The sequence below is a fragment of the Sturnira hondurensis genome, unplaced genomic scaffold (genome assembly GCF_014824575.4).
Source record: "Sturnira hondurensis isolate 20B ecotype Veracruz unplaced genomic scaffold, ASM1482457v3 Scaffold0005329, whole genome shotgun sequence".
In the NCBI taxonomy this organism is placed as follows: domain Eukaryota; kingdom Metazoa; phylum Chordata; class Mammalia; order Chiroptera; family Phyllostomidae; genus Sturnira; species Sturnira hondurensis.
In genome coordinates this window covers 11,540,173-11,562,842 of record NW_028077960.1, presented here as the reverse complement: position 1 = coordinate 11,562,842, position 22,670 = coordinate 11,540,173, and the positions used below count along the sequence as shown (strand labels likewise).

The following is a 22,670-nucleotide window of genomic DNA, read 5'->3' as shown; positions in this document are numbered from 1 at the left end:
TATTATAAGTTATATACTATACGGGCATAGTTTAACTTTATTATAGATTATAAAAACATTTTGGCATTAGAATATAAATACCACCATTTCTCCAAGTGCTTCTCTGAAATATGCCCTCCAACAATCCTGGAAATATTTATTCACTACTAATACAGCTACAGCAGCCACCCAGCCAGCCCAGCCCAACTCAGGGAAACAAAGACAGTGGCGCCCCACCTCCCTTGCTTCAGTTGGAGCACCCACTGGTTGCTCTGGTCCCATTTAGTCCTCTGTCCCTTCATTATCTGTTTCCATCCCCATCGTACACCTTATCATCAGTTTTCTCTACTAGATCATATTAATCAACATAGAATGTGTTATCATAGCTTTTATTTTTTAAAAACCTGCCTAAATTGCACATCTTCACATTTCTTTCCTGCCCTTTTTTTAGCTGAAGTTCTTAAAAAGGCTAATTCATTGTCTTTAGTTTTTTACCTCCTGTTCTCTTCTCATCTTCTTTAATTGGCTTTTAGCACTTCCCATAATGACCACCAATTCACTAAAACTACAAAAGTGACCATTTTGCTAAATCTATACTCTTCATTTATTAGTCCTCATCTTACTTAGCTTTCAGCAACATTTGACATGGTCAACATGCCCTTCTTCTTAATATACTTTTTTTTTTCATTTCACCTTGGAAAATCAGGGTCATGGTTCATTTCCTGCTTTAGTACTTTCTGATGCTTGCTTTTTTGTTGATTTCAAAAGTGAGGAGTGCTCCAGAATTCAGTCCGTTGCTATTCTCTATCTACATTTGCTCTCATTCTCTAAATGAAAGCAAAGCTTTCATTTAGAATGGAAGGGCAGATAAAGTGCTGCTCAAATAAGGTCAAGTTTAAGTTCATCATCACCAAGCCTTATCATCACCAAGGGACTTATCTAAGAAAAAGGAGTTAAGAAATCTGAACAGTGAAAGGACAGCAAACTCACAGATATTAACAACCACACCTAAAACAAAAGCAAACTAAGTGGACAGCTAGATCAGGAGCGGAGCCACAGAAATGGAGATCACATGGAGGGTTAGCAACAGGGGAGTGGGAGGAGGAGAGTGGGGGGAGAAGGTACAGAGAATAAGTTGCATAGACAGTGGGGGAAAATAGATGGTGGGAAGGGCAAAAATAGTGTGGGAAATGTAAAAGCTAAAGAACTTGTGACACGTGGACATGAACTAAAGAGGGGGAATGAAGAGGGGGAAATAGGACAGCTGTAGTGGCATAATCAATTATATATATAGCAGTAAGAGAAAACTAGTCAGTTACTTATAAGGGAATTCTCATAAGACTGTCAACTGATTTCCCAAAGATTCTTCCTGGCTACAAGGGGCTGGCAAATATTCAAAATCATGAAAAGCAGAAACCGACAGCCAAGATTGCTCTACCCATCAAAGCTGTTTTTAGAAAGGAAGGGAAGATGAGGACTTCCCAGAGAAGAAAATACTAAGGGAAGTTCATCATCACCAAAGCATTATTTCATGAAATGTTAAAGGGAATTATTTTAGAAAAAGAAGATGACAACTGTGAACAATAAAATGGCAATAAATACATATCCATAAACAATTGAATCTATAAGTCAGACTAAGCATACAGGAACACAGACAGAATTCGGATACGGAGAGTGTTTTGATGGTTACCAGATGGGAAGGGGTGTAAGGGAGAATAGGCGAGGAGAATAACCATGGCAATGATGTATAATATATGAAATGGAGTAGCCAAAGAACTTATATGCATGACCCGTAGACATGGAGGGTGGTGTGGGAATTGTCTGAGGAAGTGGTGTATGCTGGATGGAGAGGGGCATAGAGAGGAAAATTAGGAGAATTGTAATAGCATAGTCAGTAAAATATAATTTTTAAAAAATCAGCAAAAGCATAAGTATGTTCTTAGAAAAAATTAATAATAAAATTGATTAACCTCACGTCAGACATAACAGGAGAAAAGAGAGAAAAACATTATCACATCAGGAATGAAAAGGAATGTCACTAATGATCATATAGCTATTAAACAAATAATAAAGGAATGTGATAAACAGCTTTTTTTAAAAGATTTTATTTATTTATCTTTAGAGGAGAATGGAAGGAGAGAGGGAGAGAAATATCAATGTATGGTTGCCTCTCATGCGTCCGCTGCCTGGAACCGGGGACCGGGAACTGGCCTGCAACCCAGGCATGTGCCCTGACTGAGAATCGAACCGCGATCGTGTGGTTCGCAGGCCCGCGATAAACAGCTTTATGCCCATAAATTTGACAACTTAGTGAAGTGGACAAATTCCTTGAAATTACACCAATTACCAATATTCACTCAAAAAAAAAAAAAGAGCACTGGCTGGTATAGCTTAGTGGATTGAGTGTTAGCCTGTGAACTAATGGGCTGCCGGTCTGATTCCCATTCAGGGCATAAGCCTGTGTTGCAAGCCAGGTCCCCAGTATAGGGCACTCAAGAGACAACCACATATTGTTGTCTCCTTCCCTCCCTTTCCCTCTTTCTAAAAATAAGTAAAATCTTTCTTAAAATAACAATAAACATTAAAAAAAAGAAATTAGATAATCTGGCCCAGGCTAGTGTGGCTCCATTGGTAGGAGCATCATCCTGTAATGGAAGGGTTGTGCCTTTGATTTCCAGTTGGAACACATACCTATGTTATGAGTTTGTTCCCTATTTTGGGCGTATTTGATCCCTTGTCCCAATGTGTGTTGTCCCTGGTCTGGTGAAGTAGGGAGGTAACCAGTTGATGCTTCTCTCCCCTATTAATGATTCTCTTTCCCTTCCTCTCTTTAAAAAAAAAAAAAAAAAAGCTTTCTCACAAAGAAAACTTCAGGCTCATATGGTTTCACTAGTGAGTTATTCCAAACATTTAAGGAAAAAATTAATTCTACATAAATTTCTAGAACATTGAAGAGGCTGGAGTACTTTTCATCTTATTATTTGAGGCCCTATTACCCTGATATCAAAACCATACAAAGACAAGAAAACTACAGATTTATATACAATATATTTTGTGAACAAATATGCAAAAATCCTTAAAACAGAACTTTTTATTTCCCTTTCTGGTCCCAAATCTTCTCCCTCAGTATTTACCATCTTGAATGACCCTGCCATGGACATTTACTCGTTCATACTAAGTAAGAATGTTAACTTTTTCCTCTTTCTTCACATTTCATCAGTTTCTTTATTTACAGAACATACCCTAAACCCAATTACTTATTGCAATCTGGACTATTCTTTTAATGTAAGCCACAGTTACCTCTCACCTGACTAGTAGTGACGTCACTGGTTTCTATGCACCCATTATTTGCTCACCTCATACAACAGCCAAAGTGATGCTTTTAAAACACAAATCAGACCATGACATTCCCCATATAAAACCCTCTAATGCTCTCTAAAACACTAAAAAAAATTTTTTTAACTGCTTACTGGGGCTTACGAGGTCCCTTATTTTCTATCCCTTGACTCCTGTAGTCTTTTTTCTTACCATGCTCTGCATTACTTACCCACCATAACCACCTGTCAGTTTTCTGAACACCCAAGCTCATTTCTACCTCATGAACTTTGTACTTCATTCTTTAAACACTTTCCCCAGAGCTTTCTCTCTCCTTCATTCAGATACCTGTCAAATAACATCTTCTCAGAAAAGCCTTCTTTCATGACCCTCACTAAAATAGTTTTTTCTCTGTTCCTTTATGCTGCTTTATTTTTAACATCCCATAATGCTACCCGACCTTATTTTTTTGTGTGTTTTTTTCATTATGAAATCCATGAGTACAGAGATACTTTAATTTTTTCAGATGAACATTTCACATAAAAATAATCTGTGTTCTGCTGTTGTTGGTTGTAATGTTCTGTAAATGTTAAGCACATTAAGTTAATCAATAGTGTTTAAATTTTCTGTATCCTTACTGATTTTTCTATTTGTTTTATCAAGTACTAGAAAAGGGCTTTTGAAATCTCCATCTATAGTCAAGATTTGTTAAGTTCATTTATTTTTTCCTCTCAGCACTTATATTTGTTCAGTTAGTTTCTGGCTTTCATATTTCTGACCTGAAGTCTTCTGAAATTATTGCCATTTTTCTTCTGTATGCTGTGTGTCTTTTTCTCTATGGCTACCTCCATCATTCTTTAGCACTTGGATTATGATGTCCTGTATTATGTATTTTTGTGGTTATCCTGTTTGGGGCTTGTTCTTGGCTCCCAGAGTTTTTAATTTTGACCAAATTGGGAAAAATTAGCCACTCTTTCTTAATTTTTTTCTATTTCCCTCAACTCTACCTTCTGTTTACTATCATGTATAGAATCGGGTGGTTTCTACATCTAAACTGTAATTATATACTGTTTTATGTTTACCCAACAAATGAAAGTTTTGAATCAGATAGTTACTATTTTTTTATCTTCACACAAAGATGTGTTTATTGATTTTAGAGAGGGAGGAAGTGAGAGAAACATTGATGTGAGAAACATTGATCAGTTGCCTCCCATAGGTGCCCTGACCCTACATTGAACCCACAGTCTCGGTATGTGCCCTGACCAGGGATTGAACCCACAACCTTTTGGTGCATTGGACGATGCTCCAACCAACTGAGCCACCTGGCCAGGGCATACCACACAGTTACTTAAGTAGGTTTACTCTTAGATTTTTAGATCTTTTCTCTGTTTCCATAACTTCTCAGAGAATTTAAATGCTTTAAAATTTAATCACCATTAATATTACCAACTAAGGAATCTCCTCTTAGCTCACATTGTCAAACCCACAAGATGAAAACCATCAAATTTGAAATATATCTAAGTTCCAGTTGAATGCACCCTGTTGTTGTCAGTATCCACCTACCCTTCATTTGCCTCACCAGGTCAAAGATTTTCAACAGGTGTGCTATAAGAATTTGTAAAACATGCAATACCTGATTATTTATTCAGGGGCACTGACCTCTTTTTCCTGAGATTGTCAAATTAAAAAACGACAACAGCCAACACAACAATAGTCATTGGTGTACATGAATCAAAACTATGCCTATTTTTGTCAGATCAGCAAAAAATATATATTCTTGGTGTGCTGCAGAATTTTAGTAGCTTATATGTTCATGAGATAAAAAGGGTGAAAACCATTGCATTAAATAATATAAAAGAAATATAAATTACACAACCGCCTATTGGTGGTTTTCTATTCTTGAATTATACATTCACCAACAAGGTAACAGGTAGTTACTTTCCTTTTTCCATTTTTATTTTACTGCTTCCCTCACCTTTTGTTTGCCATTCCTTCCCCTCTGTTCTCTAGAAATAATATGGCACTCTCAGTAGGGAAAAAATTTTTTCTTTTATTTATAGAATGTGCGCTTAAGTTTATCAGTAGTGGTTTTGGCTCTTAGGTTTTTTGAATCAAGGAAGAGAACTATTAGAGCAACACAACTTCACATTTTTTTTAAAATTTGAGATTGCTACATGACAAGGGAAAATAGACAAAATATCCTTATTGGCAGTATTTCATAAACACGAAAGCCATCCTGCCTCATTTTAATAAGTGATTTTGTCATTTCTTTCTTTTTCCCATAGGGAGAAGAAAATTGAGGGACTGAATTTTATTAGATGCTTAGCTGCTTTCCATTCTGAAATATTGAACACAAGGTTGCATGAAACAAATTTTGCAGTAGTTCAAGAGGTAACCTTATCTTTAGCTGAGTTAAAGATTGTTTGAATAGCAAAGAATGAATAAGCCACATTTATCTTTTAAAAAACTGTACTAGATGATGTGAGTATGCCAGCTATGGTTTAAGTAACTCATGTCTTACTTGGCAACATTTTAAAAAATGTATTAAATGTTAACTTTTAGGATATAAGATAATATATATTAAAACATCTTACTTTAACAGTAAATTTGGTTGCAAAGTCATTATTACTGATTTTCTTTCAGAATATCAGCAAAATGTACATTTTGGAAATTTTTTTTAGGTGAAAAATTTACGCTCTGGTGTTTCTCGAGCTGCCGTGGTGTGTTTAAGTGATCTTTTCACTTATCTGAAAAAGAGCATGGATCAAGAACTAGATACTACAGTGAAAGTTTTGTTGCATAAGGCAGGAGAATCAAACACATTTATAAGAGAAGATGTTGACAGAGCCTTGAAAGCTATGGTCAGTAGTGTAACTCCTGCACGTGCAATTGTTTCTCTTATCAATGGAGGACAAAGGTAATGTTCAAAATAATCCTAATATGTCCTTAAACTAAAAATGCAGTTGTTTGTAATCTGAGATAAAAAGAAAAACAAGCAGATTTCAGTATTATTTCAATTGAAAACCATTTATTAAATAATTTGTATGTGGCCCTAGCCTGCAAACCAGAGAGTCACCTTTTCAATTCCTAATCAGAGCGCATGCCTGGGTTGTGGGCCAGGTCCCCAGTAGTGGGCGTGTGTGAGAGGCAACCACACTTTGATACTTCTCTGGCTCTCTTTCTCCCTCGCTTCCCCTCTCTTTAAAAATAAACAAATAAAATATTAAAAAAATAAATAGTTAAATCTACAAAACAGTAATAATTTGGATGTGATAAACATTATATTAGGTACTGATCTTACAAAGAATAATATTACCACCATTCTAACAATGTTTAGACCTGCTTTTGTAGGTCTAAAACTAAATGTTAGTGACTTAATTTTTGTTTTTTTTTAACTTCATAGGGAGGAATAGCTAATGCAAATAATGTCATTTTTGCTTTCATGGGCAAAGAAGGTTAATAGTAGTTTAATCATGTAACTTTAAAGGTGTATCTTAGGAACATTATTCATATATGAACTTTGTTCTAAGTCATCATGTTTCCTTGTAGCCATTTACACACTGCAGTAAGAAGATGTACAGCACAGCACCTATCAGATGTATTGGGATTTATGGAACTGGAGCATATTTTATCTGGAACAAAAGATATGGCTGATCGTATATTACCAGCCGCTGCTAAGTTTGCTCAGGACAGCTCACAAGAAACCAGGTGAATAGCTGCTAATAATATTTGCTGAATCTCTTAGTAGAAGGTCTTAAAAAAAGAAACAAAGGTTTAAAAAGAATGAACATTTTTCTAAATGGACAAGTGGTGTCTCCAAGGAACGGTGCTAGGGGAATGGTTTTATTTAACCAATTTGTAAATGATTTGGGGGGAGCGTATAGTGAATTCTCCAAATTTATACACGACACTACTTAGTTCTGTGTAGTAAGATGCCATGTCACAGGGATGAATTGCACAAAAACAGCACTGTTCTCCATGGGCGGAATAGTGGCAGAAGGATTTCCCTGTGGGGAAATGTAAGGTAATGCATGTAGGGGAAAATGATATATTTTCCAAGCAGTCAGGTGAAACCAAGGAAATTAAGTGCACATGAGAAAATAAATTGCATATTTTATTTTATCTCCTGCAACAGGAGATATCTGTACTCAGAAAAATTCTGTGAATTTCTGATTTCTTTCTGTACTGGAAGAACAATTTTATAAAGGTTAAGAACAGTCACAGAGAGATGACAAAATAATTAGCAGATAGATGGTACAGTAGGTGTAATGGTGACAGAAATTTTGGACTTCATCGGAAGCCTAGGTTCAATTTTTAGCCCCAATCACAGTTCTCCCTTAAGCAAGTTATTCATCTTTTGTTAGCTTCTGTTTCCTCATCTATAAAATTAGGAAGGTTGGAGTGGGTGATTGATAATGCCCCACATAAAGTTTAAAAATTAATGGCTGTTATGTATGAAGTTAGAGCATGGAAGTTAGAGTAGATGGGAAGAGAATGACTACTGAGTCATTCTGAGTTCGTAGAGACGAAAGTGAAAATGGATATGAAATTTTTAACATTTTAAGGCAAAGACACCCTTTAGGTAGCTGGAGTTAATCCCATGGAAGTCATTATACCAAAAGCTAATATAGAAGGTAAATATATTAATTGTTATTGACAAATTACCACAAATATAGTGGTGTAAGGCCCCACAGATTTTTTTAGATTACTGTTCTTTAAGTAAGAAGTCTGGCATGGCTCAACTGGCTTTGATTTAGGATCTCACAGGGTGGAAATCAAGGTGATCACAGTGCTAGACCCTTACCTAGAGGATCTATAGAAGAATCTGCTTCTAGGTTTTTCACCAGATTTAGTTCCTTGTGGTTGTAGTACTGAGTTAATCCATTTCCTTGCTGGCTGTCAGGGTTCTGTCTCAGCTCCTTAAGGCTACCTGAATTCCTTCTCATGCATCCATGCAGCCCCTCCATCTGTGGCCAGCCAATAGCAAGCTGAATCCTCCTCATGCTTAGAACCTCTTCTGCTGTGAGCCACAGAAAGTGCTCTGCTTTTAAGGCTCATGTGAATAGATTTGATCTAGATAATCTCCCTATCTCTTTTTTCAGCAAATTATGCTTTATTATTTTTTATTGATGTTCAAGTACAGTTGCTCCATTTTCCACCCATCACTCTCCCCCGCCCCACCCACCCTGGACTCCAACCCTCATCCCTTCCCTTCTTTGGCTTTGTCCCTGGGTCCTTTATACGTGTTTCTTAACCAACCTCCCTACCTTAAGATCAGCTGTACCAGATAACATAAAATAATTCTGAAAGAGCAGGACATCTTTAGGGCACGTTTTACAAGTTCTGCATGCCATAGTAATGTTCAAAACAAATTAGGAGGGCTGGATCATCATAGACTAGTTTGGAGCAATAAAAGATAATAGTGGTTTTGTGTCGTCACTTTACCTTAATGGCATAGTAATTCTTATTATCCATTTGTCACTTATTAGATTCTTATTGGAAAATTAAAATTATAAAATGGTTACAAGTTTTCAGTTTTAATATTTCTCACATTTTGTGTTCCCATTGCTTGCTTGCTTGTTTTAGCCATTCCCAAGTTAGGGCCTCTGGTAAACCTATAGTTTTTAAAATTCTACACTATANTATATGTGTTTCTTAACCAACCTCCCTACCTTAAGATCAGCTGTACCAGATAACATAAAATAATTCTGAAAGAGCAGGACATCTTTAGGGCACGTTTTACAAGTTCTGCATGCCATAGTAATGTTCAAAACAAATTAGGAGGGCTGGATCATCATAGACTAGTTTGGAGCAATAAAAGATAATAGTGGTTTTGTGTCGTCACTATACCTTAATGGCATAGTAATTCTTATTATCCATTTGTCACTTATTAGATTCTTATTGGAAAATTAAAATTACAAAATGGTTACAAGTTTTCAGTTTTAATATTTCTCACATTTTGTGTTCCCATTGCTTGTTTGCTTGTTTTAGCCATTCCCAAGTTAGGGCCTCTGGTAAACCTATAGTCTTTAAAATTCTAAAGACTATAAGGGCTAAAAGTTAGAATTGTCTTTGAAACTATAACTGATTAGGAGCTGCTCTCCAGGTATAGACTTTATTCTGGTTCTGGGGAGAGAAAAGGTAATTTTTATTCTCTGTTACACACTTGTTATAATTTCGTTATATTTGGGAACCTATTGATATATATAATACTGAGATCAGCCTATACCCATCTCCCCTCTAAAGCATCGCCTTCTCTGGTTCTTCTAGTCCCATATACATATCCTAAGTTATAGGCAAAAGTATAACTAATTTATTTGGGGGCCAGCCTTCCTTGAAAAATAGTAATATGGTATTATAAGATACTGTAAAATCTCTCTCTTTTTTTAGATACTGTAAAATCTCTTTAAAAAATCAAAGATATTTTCAGTATGCACTTCCATGATATTTCATTTTCTGCCATTAGAATGCTATCTTCACTTAAAGTATTATCCTAAGAGAATTATTTTAAAAGTCATATAATGTAAAAAACCTAGTTCAAAGAGCATCACACATTCATTAATACATCAACCATGATTTATCAACTAACCCTGGCTGTGTTTTAAGTAGCAGAGAATAGGTTTTTGACAAGTTGAAACCCAGGTAAGTTGTGACTAGGAAAAAAGACAGAGGGTCAGAAATACAGAACCAAGGAAAGGTTGACTTAGGCCAAAACATCTGGCAAGCAGATGAGCAGCAAATGGTCACTGGGCAAGAAGCCCAGGACTTCTCCTAACGCACAGCTCTGTCAAAGGCCAGCCCTGATATGGACCCTGGGTGCCTGAAATATAGAATCAGTGCTTTTGGCTCTTTATATCTAAGCACAGAAATTGAGCTTCTTAAGATGTAAATTTATTTACATATTACTCAAATATTTACAGGTATTATGGTCGAAAGATGCTTTTCCTCATGATGTATCATCCTAATTTTGATAAAATGCTGGAAAAGTATGTCCCATGTAAAGATTTGCCATATATTAAGGAATCTGTTAAGAGCTTACGACACAAGGTATGTGGAAAAAGTTTATTATATAAACAGTTTTCAAAGCAGAGTTCATTTGCCCAGGAAGGTAAAAGAAATAATTACTTTTTCATTTATATTTAGAATATATCTACAGTAGCATTTCAGCAGTGACAATGCTAAGTAGACATTCATGGTATTACTAAATGTTTATTGAACAGAAGCTTGATATTAGGTAGAATGTAGTGTGGATTATTGGAGTTGCAAGACTTGGGTTTGAATCAGCTCTGAGAATTAGCAACTATCTATAGTTTTAGGCACATCATTCCTTAACCAGAATTTTTATTTGTATAAAATGAAGATAGTGATACTTATCATACTGGGGCCTGTTTTATTTAGCTTGTATGTTTTACTATTACAGCTTTTAGACTGCACTGCAGAACAGTGATAGAGAGTTCCTTGGGGGAAAGCCCCATTTATCTTGGTAGAAAATGGGATTCAAAAATGTCTGTGAGCCCTGGCTGGTGTAGCTTAGTGGATTGAGCTTGGGCCTTCCAACCAAACTACCACGGTTCTGTTCCCAGTAAGGGCACATGCCTGGGTTGCAGGCCAGTTCCCAACAGGGGACACATGAGAGGCAACCATACATTGATATTTCTCTCCCTCTTTCCTTCCCTTCTCCTCTAAAGATAAATAAGTAAAATCTTAAAAAAATAAATAAAAAAAGAAATGTTTGTGAAATGATTGGCTCAGAATAGCAAGTGAAAGAAAATGTGAAATTGTCTTCTAAAAAAGTATTCCATTTAGAAATTATTTTTTGTAAAAATATGTTTAATATTGTAAAATTTTTCTGTGGTAATTTATGTTCTTTCTCTCTGATAACCTTGGGCAAAGTATTAATTTATGAAAGGATATTTCAGAAATATATGGTAACACACATTTTAGAATACATTTTCTACCTATTGGTGTTAAAGACTTCAGCTTCATTAATACCGAACTTACTAAAATAACCATGAAAAAACTAATCTTACTCAAATGAAGTGTATTATGTTTGTGAATCTTTTCAAGTATCATGGGAGGAGAATGTATCAATCATTAAAAAAAGATCAATAATGGTGTTTATGAAAATTACATTTTGAGAATTATTTCAATTTAGTAGTTATAAAGCTTTCATTACACTGCCTTTTCTTATATTTACTTATAGGGTTTGGGTGATTTACCACTAGACACTCCTTCAGCAAAAGGAAGACGATCTCATACTGGTGGTGTCGGAAATACAAGGTCATCATCTGTTTCTAGAGATGTTTTCAATTCAGCCGAAAGGTAAGATCATTTATAGTGCACACCATTAGAGAAATTACTCCCTAGTGGTAATAGTCTCATTTGGATATTTCCATGAGCTGTCCCAGAGGTATTTACCAAATTTTAATGGAGTTTTAAAAGTTGTTAAGGACTTAGAAAGTGCGAGGTAATTAGCTTTAAAAGGCAAGTATAAATATACTTATACCTTCTTGCTTTTACATGTATGAAACATTAGTAAAGTGGGAGATCCAAACTAGTGGAGGACTAAGAGGAAGCTACACTAACCTCCCAGGACCAGTCTGGAATAATCAATAAATTGTAGAGAAATCATCCAGAATAACCAGCTGAACACTAGCTGGAGAGAGACCTTTTAACCAAGGCTTCAGAAGAAACCACTTCACCACAAGACTGGTAGGCAGTGCAGAGGAGGTGTGAGAAGGCAGGTAGAGCACCCACAGGGGGCTGCTGAAGTTCCGGAGGAATATTTCAGCAGCTGGGGGATTCTCCCGGAGAAGTGTGGGTCTAAACCCCAACCTGGACTCCCCAGCCTATAGCGCCAGAGCCAAAAGGAACCCAGATAATGTCGAGTTGTGAAAAGCAGCAAAGTTTTAGTGTTCCAGGGAGAGATGACTGGAGATGCAGAGAGGCTCTTAAAGGACCAATGCACAAAATTTCATATGCAGCCACTTACCCTGGGCTCCAGAAGAGGGAGAGCAGAGTGGACTACAGATACTTGAGGAGAGTCTGGGGCTGGTGGTCTGGGGAAGAGAGCTGCAAGAGTCCCTTCGAGGATCCCTATGTTGAGTTTTCCCAATACTGCAGAAGTCCTCTCCAAGTGGCATCAGCTGGTGGGGAAGTAATGGTCCCTACTACAGGAATTACTCTGCCCTGCCCTATGGTGCTTAAGCCAGACTGATGATTACAGCTGGATTAGATTAACAACAGATGGGTTTAGTGGCTAATTAGTTTACATCTAAGGTGGAAAACAGCGCCAGCCAAAATGGGAAGACAAAGAAACAGACCTCAAATGAAAGGAGAAAATTCTCCAAGAGAGCTAGATGAAGTAGAGGCAAACAATTTATCAGATTGAGTTTAGAGTAATGATTATGAGGATACTCAACAACATGAATGAAGACACAGAAACCATGGAAAAGGTCCAGTCAGAAATAAAGAATGCAATAACTGAAATAAATAATACACTGGAAGGAATAAACAGTAGGTTAGATAAGGCAGAGGATAGAATTAGTGTTTTGAAAGACAAGGTAGCAAAAATCACCCAGGCAGAGCAACAAAAAGAAAAAAAAATTTAAATGAGAGCTTAAGAAATGTTTTGGACAACATGAAACATAACAGCATCTGCATCATGGGAGTACCTGAAGGAGAAGAGAGTAAGCAAGGCATCAAGAACCTATATGAAGAAATATTGACCAAAAACTTCCCTAATTGGGTGAAGGAAAAAGACACACAAGTCCAGGAAACTCAGAGAGTTCTGAACAAGTTGGACCCAAGGAGACCCACTCTAAGACATATCATAATTGAAATGACAAGGCTTAAAGGTAAGAAGAAAACCAAAAGCAACCCCCCAAAAAGGAGGTAGTTACCTACAGTGGAGCACCAGTTAGACTGTCACCTGATTTCTCAACAGAAACATTTCAAGCCTGAAGGGAGTGGTGTGAAATATTCAAGGTGATGAAAACCAAGGACCTACATCCAAGACTGCTTTGCCCAGCAAGGCTATCATTTAAAATCAAAGAGAAATAAGAAGTTCCCTAGACAGGAAAAAGCTAAAGGAGTTTACTAACACCAAACTAGCACTGCAACAAATGTTAAAGGGCTTGCTTTAAGAAAAAGAACAAGAAAAAAAGGAAGAAAAAGAAAAAGTAGGAAAACAGTGTAATAATAAAATAGCACTAAATACGTATCTGTTAATAATCACCTTAGGTGTAAATGGCTTAAATGCTCCAACCAAAAGACCCAGGATAGCTGAATGGAGAAGAAAACAAGACCCATATAGTGCTGCTTCCAAGAGACTCATCTCAGATTGAAAAATACACAGGAACCAGAAGTAAAGGAACTTGAAAACACTATTTTATGCAAATAGAAAGGGGGGTGGAAAGCTGGCTTAGCAATGCTTATATCACACAAAACAGACTTTTAAAACCAAAGCTATAATAAGAGATAAAGAAGTTCACTGCATAATGATAAAGGGAACAATCCAACAAGGAGCTATAACCCAACCCTAGTAAACATTTACTCACCCAGCACAGCAGCATCTAAGTGTGTAAAGCAAGTCTTGATGGACATAAAGGGAGATAGCAATAGAAAGAAATACAGTTATAGTTGGTTTTTTTTTAAATCTTCACTTTTTAAAAATTATTTATTTTTTTAGAGAGAGGGGTAGGGAAGAAGAAAGAGTGGGAGAGAAACATTAATGTGTGGTTGCCTCTCAGGCGTCCCCTACTGGGGACTTGGCCTGCAACCCAGGAATGTGCCCTGACTGGGAATCGAACCAGCAACCCTTTGTTTCACAGGCCTGTGCTCAATCCACTGAGCTACACCAGCCAGGGCTTATAGTTGGGGATTTTAACACCCCATTGACTTTAATGGGTAAATCTTCAGGCAGAAAATCAAAGAGGAGACAGAGGCCTTAGATGACACACTAGATCAGGTGGATTTAATTGCTGATATCTTAAAAGCATTTCACCCAAAACAGCAAAATACACATACTTTTCAAGTGCACATGGAACGTTTTCTAGGATAGACCATGTCAGAACACAAAACAAGCCTTAATAAATTTAAGAAGGATGAAATCATATCAAGAATCTTCTCTCACCAAAATGCTGTGGATTTATTTAATGTTTTCTAACAGTGGATGTCATGCAGTTTTGACAAGAACACCACAAAAATTATGTGATGCCCTTCTCAGTGCATCAGTTCATGAGGTGGATGTTGTTGTTCTATTTTATTACTGATAATGTTATGATGGTTTCTCCTGGTATTGACTAATGCTAAGGTAATAAATGGTTTAAAACCTTACGGTTTTTTCCTTAATACAGGAATATGTTCTTTAATACGGGAACTCTTTGGAAGTATGTTTGATTTTCAGATATTTGGAGATTTTCCAAATAACTTCTTATTCATAATTTCAAATAGTTCTGTTGTGTCATTAATTATGCTCCATATGATTTCAATCCTTTTAAAATTACTCTTTTATGATCCAATGTGTTGTTTGTTAGAGAATATTTTTATATTTACTTGAATAGGTGTATTTATACCCAGATTGGATGTAATGTTTTATAAAATTTCAGGTTAAATTGATTGATTGTGTTAGTGAAGTCTTTTATATACTAACTGATTTGCTGTCTATTCTCTATCAGTTTCTGAGATAGGAGTATTGATATCTCCAACCATATTTGTAAAATTGTTTACTTACACTTTCAGTTCTATCTCTCTTTGCTTTGTGTGTTTTTGTGCAATGTAATTAAGTTCAGATATATTTATATATGACTTTTTGATAAATAGTTCAGTAGTGTTTGTATGATATATTTTTTTCTTTTGGTATGTCATTTTTTAAATAACTAGATCTAATTCTAACACTGTATAATTCAGCAATTTAAGGCATACAGTTCAGTGGTTTTTTAGTATATTCACTAAGTTGTGCAACTGTCATCACAATCAATTTTAGAACATTATCATCACCTCAAAAAAAAATTCCCATACTCATTATCAGTCTGTACTCATTTCCCCACAATCCTCTCATTTCCAACTATAGGCAGTCTGGTTTCTGTGGGTTTTAAAGTTGTAGACATTTCATATAAATGGAATAAAATAATATGAGGTTTTTTGTAACTGACTTCTTAGACTTATAATGTTTTCAAAGTTTATCCGTTTGTAGTATGTATCAATAGCCCATTCCTTTTTAGGACTAAATAATACTTCATTGTATGGATATTTGTTATTCCTTTGTTGATGGATCTTTGGATTTTGTTGTGTACATATTTCTATCTCTTGGGTCACAGGATATAACCCTATGTTTAACCTTTTGACTAACTGCCAGACTGTTTTCTAAGTGGCACCATTTTACAATCTCACCAGTAATAAAGAAGGTTCCAATTTCTCCACATCCTCATCAACACTTGTTATCCAAGTGGATATAAACTGGTATCTCATTTGACAGACTGTCTGACTCTTTGACCACGTTTTAGACAGGCCTCTCTGAGCCCTCTTTTGCACTGGGCTTCCTGCTTGGGCCCCTTTCTCGGCCTACCTAAGTCAGTCTTAGCAAAGAATCCTGCTAAGTCATTCCCTCCCTTCCCCTTGTTATCTGACTAGGTTCCTCATCTTCCACCTTTGATGTATACATATGTAGCCTACTTGATGTCTCCTCTTAGTATTGTCCAGTGATCCCCTCACTATGTATATTGGCTGTAAATCCCCATTCGTCTCTGCATTCAGAGTTGAACACACCTTTCTCTCCTGTTGCAATAGTCGCAATCCCTATTGCAGTACTCTTGAATAAAGTTTTCTGTATCATTTTGCAAGTGTCAGAATAATTTTTCTTTAACACATTGTGGTTTTGACTTGCATATTCTAGTATATATTTTTAAAGTGGTTTTATTTGTAGACAGTATATAATTGTCTTGCTTTTTTATTCCATCTAACAATCTCTGCCTTTTATTTGGGGTATTTGACCATTTATATTTGATGTTAATTACTCATATAGTTGGGTGAAAGCCTATCATCTTGATAATATTATTCAATTAGTCCTATAGTCTCTGTTTCTTTTTTTCTCTTTTCATGCCTTCTTTTGATTTGATTAATGTGTGAATGTGTGTTTATTTTTGTATTCCATTTATTGCCTCGTCATTTTTTTTAAGTGGTTGATCTAGACTTTGTAATATACATACTTTATAGTATGTATCTTCCTCTTCTAGTAATCTACTTTCAAATAGTATTAGACCAATTTAGGTATAAAGTAAGAATGATGCAACAATATGTTTTTATGTCCCCTTTCATCTTTTATGCTGTTTTTGTCATGCATTTTACATCTACCTATGTTATAGTCTCCACAATACATTAATGTTACATTTACTTTGAATAGTTAATATATTTTATAAATGTTCCGTGACTATGTTCATTCTTTTTCCCCTCAATTTTATTGAGCTATAATTGACATATAACACTATATTAGTTTAAGGTATACAACATAATGATTTGATGTATGTATGTACTGTGAAATGATTACCACAATAAGTTTAGTTAACATCCATCACCTTACATAATTTCTTTGTGTCATAAGACCTTTTAAGATTTACTCTCTTAGCAGCTTTCAAATACACAGCCCACTATTATTAACCGTAGTCACCAGTACAAACTTCTAACTGAAAATTTGTGCCTTTTGACCACCTTCACCCATTTTCACTCTCTGCCTCTGGCAACTACCAATCTGTTTCTTTATTAATGAGTTTGAGGTTTTTTAGATTTCACATAGAAGTGAGATCATACAATATTTTTATCTCTCTGACTTATTTCACTTAGCATAATGCCCTCAAAGTCTATCCATGTCATCCCAAATGGCAGGATTTCCTTCCTTGTATGGATAAATAATATTTCACTGTCCCTTTGCAAAAGCATGGATGGAACTGGAAAGTATTATGCTAAGCAAAATAAGCCAGGCGGTGAAAGACGAATACCATATGATCTCCCCTTTAACAGAAACCTAATCAACAAAACAAACATGCAAGCAAAATATAACTAAAGACACTGAAATAGAGAACAGGCTGACAGTGACCAAAGGAGAGAAGGGAGGGAATTTCAGGGGAAAGGGGGAAGGGTTTTACAGGAATAAGTATAAAAGACACATGGACAAAAACAAGGGGGGGTGGCTAGAAATGGGAGGGAGATGGCAAGGCCTTCGGGGGTGGGCTGGGATGGGAGTAAATGGCAGAAAACTGCACTTGAACAACAATTAAAATTAAAAAAAATTCATTGTGTGTATATATACCACATTTTCCTTATCCATTCATCCATCAACGGACACTTAGGTTGTTTCTGTGCCTTTACTATTGTACATAATACTACAGAGAACCTAGTGGTACATATATCTTTCCAAGGTAGTGATTTTATTTCCTTTGGATATAAAACCAGAAGTGGAATTGCTGAATCATATGGTAGTTCTATTTTTTAGTTTTTCAGGAATCTCCATACTATAGCAGATTACATTCTCACTAAGAGTGCACAAGGATTCACTACATTTTTCCCACCACTTATTTCTTGTCTTTTTATTTTATTTAAATTTACTTTTTTAAGTTATTTATTTTAGAGAGGAGAGGGGGGAGAGAGAAATACTGATGTTTTTGTTCTACTTATTTGTGCATTTAATGGTTAATTGTTTTATGTGCCCTGACCAGGGATTGAACCTGCAACCTTGGCATGTTAGGATGATGCTCTAACCAACTGAACTTACCCCACCAGGGCTTCTGGTCTTTTCTATAATAGCCTTCTGGTCTTTTCTATAATAGAACAGGTGTGAGGTGATATAGCATTGTGATTTTTATTTGCATTTCCCTGAAGATTAGTGATGAGCACCTTTCACGTACCTGTTGGCCATTTGCATGTCTTATTTGGAAAAATGTCTATTTAGTCCCCCTGCCTATATTTTAATCAGATTGCTTTTTTTTTCATCAGATGAGTCCTTTATATTTTTGGACATTAACCTCTTATCAGATATATCATTTGAAAATATTTTCTCTCATTTGTCGATTGCCTTTTCAGTTTCTTGATGTCTTCCTTTACTGTGCAGAAGCTTTTTAGTATGATGTAGTCCCACTTGCTTGTGTTTCCTTTTCTTGCCTTTGTTTTGGGTGTCAGATCCAAAAACAGCATTTCCAATACCAATATCAGCGAGCTCACCACCTTTTTTTATTCTAGCAGTTTTATGGTTTCAGGTTTTAGATTCAAGTCCTTAATTTTGAGTTGATTTTTGTGTATAGTGTAACAAAGGGGTCCTGTTTTACTCTTTTGCATGTGGGTGTTTGCTTTTTCTAACACCATTTATTGAAGAAACTATCCTTTCTTTATTATATATTCTTGACTTCTTTGTCATAAATTAATTGTACATATATGTGGGGATTTATCTCTGAGCTCTTTTTTCTGCTCCATGGATTTATGTCTGTTTTTATGCAAATACTATACTTTCTTGGTTACTGTAGCTTTGTAATATTGTTTGAATTCAGAAAATGTGATGCCTCCAACTGTTTTTCTTTCTCAACATTGCTTTGGTTCTTCTGGGTCTTTTGTGGTTCCCTATAAATATTAGGGCTGTGAAAAATACCATTGGAATTTTAATAGGAATTGAACTGAACCTATAGATTGCTTTGGATACTGTGGACATTTTAACAATATTATTTCTTTCAATTTGTTAGCACAAAATATCTTACATTTATTTGTGTCTTAAGGGTTTTTTTATCATTATTTTACAGTTTTCAGTGTACAAGTCTTTCACTTCCTTAGTTCTTAGGTATTTTATTCTTGTGTAATTATAATTGGGGTTGTTTTCTTAATTTCTCTGATAGTTTATTATTATAAACTTCGTGTTGTGTTTTTGTGTTTTACAAACAATTGAATATTGTATATTGATTTCAAATCCTGAACTTCACTGAATTTATTGATTGGTTCTAAAAGTTTTTTGGTGGAGCCTTTAGAGCTTTCGGTATACCTGTATCACTTGCAAATAAAGACTGTTTTACTTCTTCCTTTTTAATTCAAATACCTTTTTATTTCTTTTTCTCACCTAATTGCTTCAGCTAGGACTTTCAGTAGTATGTTGGATAAAAGTGGCAAGAATTGGCATCCTTGTCTTGTTCCTAATATTAAAGAAAAACTTTCAACTTTTTGTTGATGATTGTAGTAATAGCTGAGAGTTTGTCAAATATAGCCTTTAATATGTTTAGGTACATTTTCTCTATATCCAGATTGTTGAGTATTTTTACCATGAGTGGATGTTGATTTTTATTACATGCTCTTTCTACATCTGTTAAGATGATCATATGACTTTTTAATCCCTCGTTTTTGTTAATGTGGTGTATCATGTTGATTGATTTGTAGCTATTGAACCATCCTTGCATCCCTGGAATAAATCCCACTTGGTTATTGTATATGATTCTTTTAACTTATGAAATGTGATTTGCTAATATTGTGTTGATGATGTTTGAGCCTATATCCTATTATTCTTAATGTCTTCTCTTTTTTAATAAACTTATTAATGTTAATATATGTAGTGATTTCTTTCATGTTACTTTATCTTTCCTCTGAAGTCTGTTGTGTTATTTTATGGAAATCCATCCTATTCTGAACAGTAAAAAAGCCATCTTTATAAATATGTTTCAGTAATTAGATGGCTTCTAGGGGTGTTCTTCTGCTTTTTTCTTTTTATTTATTCACTTTTTATGTATTACATAGTCCTCAGTTTAAATATAAATGTAATCCTTTATTTTTCTTATTATAGAATTAATTAGAATAGAATCATTTTACAAATTAACTTCAGATTAAATTATTTAAACAAACTATAAATAATGGATAAGTATTTTCAAGCTCTGTGTTTTTAGATCATCATCCTGTATCTATTTTTTATGTATATTTTATTGCTGTATCTACTTTTATAATGATTCTGAGTCATTCATTAAATCACTGCAGCTAAGACAGCTTTAGCATTGATTTTTATACTGCTAGTCGGTGAAATGGTAGTTACTGGCAATTGTTACCACTCTCTGTAGGACCTATTAATTTGCAGACTCTTTGGTTTCAAACATATTATCACCTACTACAATGAGTCACCCTTTTATAGCAATGGAAAACATTGTGCTGCAGATACTAAGTCATTGGAATCCTGCTGGTCCCAAATTTCTAATTTTCCCTTGCATGTTCACATGTCTATTTCATAGGAAAAGGTTAACATAGAAGGCCTGAGACTGCAGTTCTTAAAAAGGCCTACTTGCATAGTTAGCTCATGCCTGACACCTATGAACCAGGATTCCAAGATAGTTTTCGCCATTCCCTAACTAATAAGCATAGTTTATGGTGCCTAGATTATTTGGGCAATCAGAATGGTTTACACTGAAGTTTTTTCCTTTTGGGAGTCTGGTATTTTGATACGTCCTAGGCAGAAAACAAACCATGACTGATGTCCAGTAAAAACTCTGGACACTAACCATCTAATAAACTTCTTTTGTAGACAACATTGCACATAGGTTGTCAATTTGTTGCTAGAGAAATTAAGTTTGTACTGTGTGACTCCACTGGGGAAGGACCCTAGCAAGCTTACATCTGGCTTCCTCTAGACTTTAACCCATGTGCCTACTCCCTTTGCTGATTTTGCTTTTTATCCTTCTACTGTAATAAGTATTCAATGTGAGTAAAACTGCATGGTGAACCCCATGCTTCCTAGCAAATCACCAAATCCAGGGGAGATCTTGGAGGTCCCAACACAGGTATAGGGGCTTTTGGTTAGATTATTTTGTGAATCCTTAGAAAATAAATATATAACAAAAATTATTTATTATGTCTGTATTTTTATAAGAAATTAATAATGACATTAAATTTACCTTTCTTTTACTTTAGAGAGGTAACTGAAATTCGTGAAGCCACCAGAAAATCAGTTCCTCATAATTCCGTAGAAAGTGCTGAGTATATCAAAGTCATAACTGGTTTACTAAATGCAAAAGACTTCCGTGATCGTATTAATGGGATTAAGCAACTTTTATCAGATACTGAAAACAATCAAGAGCTTGTTGTTGGAAATATTGTAAAGGTAAGGACACATCAAAATTAATTTTAATTTTCAGTCTGGGACAAATAGAGTGTATTAGTATAAAAAGTTGCCCTAAATCTTAGTACTTTATATATTATTTTAAAATGTTAAAGTAACCTTAGTGAAAAGAATAGATTAAATTTTGCTGTTTTGAAAGCATTTGAGGAAAAAAAAAGCATTTGAGGACCAGTCAAAGTAACTAGTGAAGAGTAAGTAACAAGATAGTTGTTTATTTGTATGAATCTTCCCATTTAGATGTTAACTCCTTGAAAGCTCTTGAAACCCGACATTCAGTAAGTATACGTTGAGTGAATCAATAACTATTTTATAAACCAGAGACTTGATATTACTGTAGGATGTATATATTTAAAAGACTTAAGCCCTGGCTGGCGTGGCTCAGTGGATTGAGCACAGGCCTGCGAACCACACGATTGCAGTTCAATTCCCAGTCAGGGCACATGGCTGGGTTGCAGGTCAGTTCCTGGCAGGGGACTCACAAGAGGCAACCATACATTGATACTTCTCTCCTTTTCTCCTTCCCTTCCCCTCTAAAGATAAATAAATAAAATCTTTAAAAAAAAAAAAGACTTAATTCTACTCTAGAATGTATATATTAAAGTTTTTGTACAGAGGTTAAACATATAAATATACCAATTTATATACCTACTTTTAGGAAAACAAGCAATAAGAGAGAGTAATAAATGTTAAATTCCATTTTTAATTTTATTATGTGCATTAAATTTGGCAAATATACTATAACTAACTACTCTTAATTCTAGAGGTGGTGTCTCATTAATTTTCAGAAGTACCACAACACCATATCATGGGAACCAGAAATTTACATATTTTGATTTTGTCAAGTAAAAATAAATCTCTTAGGAAGACTGTTCTCAATATGAAAAAATTTACATATTTTAAAATATATATTTATATATCGGGAATTATTAATTAATAGTCTCAGACTCATAGAATAGCTCTTAACTCACCTGACGTGCTTTGTATCTTTAATTTATGAAAGTTAAGAATTCTGAAGAGCAAGGAAGAATTGTTAAAGTAATGAGGTTAAGAGGTAATAATAAAATTTAACTCTAAAATTTCACCTAAAATTCTCATAAGAAACTGAAATGAAATCTCTCCAGTAAAACTTACATGTCTACTTTTGCTATAAATAAATAAAAATAGAAATATCTCTTAAGTCCTTAGAGTCAGCTAAGCTAACCCACACTTTTTAGAAAACATAATTTTTATCACATCTATAGTAAATCAG

The 22,670-nt window shown here is 35.1% G+C and overlaps 1 protein-coding gene across 1 annotated transcript in view; it reads left to right on the top strand.

Moving 5' to 3' along the window:
* TOGARAM1 (TOG array regulator of axonemal microtubules 1) overlaps nt 1-22,670 on the top strand; it is a 98,348-nt gene that overhangs the window by 64,062 nt on the left and 11,616 nt on the right. Inside the window, exons 14-19 of the mRNA XM_037047210.1 lie at nt 5,580-5,685; nt 5,976-6,211; nt 6,844-7,002; nt 10,215-10,341; nt 11,498-11,616; nt 21,214-21,403. Coding sequence (XP_036903105.1) covers nt 5,580-5,685; nt 5,976-6,211; nt 6,844-7,002; nt 10,215-10,341; nt 11,498-11,616; nt 21,214-21,403 — 937 coding nt within the window. The remainder of the gene's footprint in view (nt 1-5,579; nt 5,686-5,975; nt 6,212-6,843; nt 7,003-10,214; nt 10,342-11,497; nt 11,617-21,213; nt 21,404-22,670) is intronic.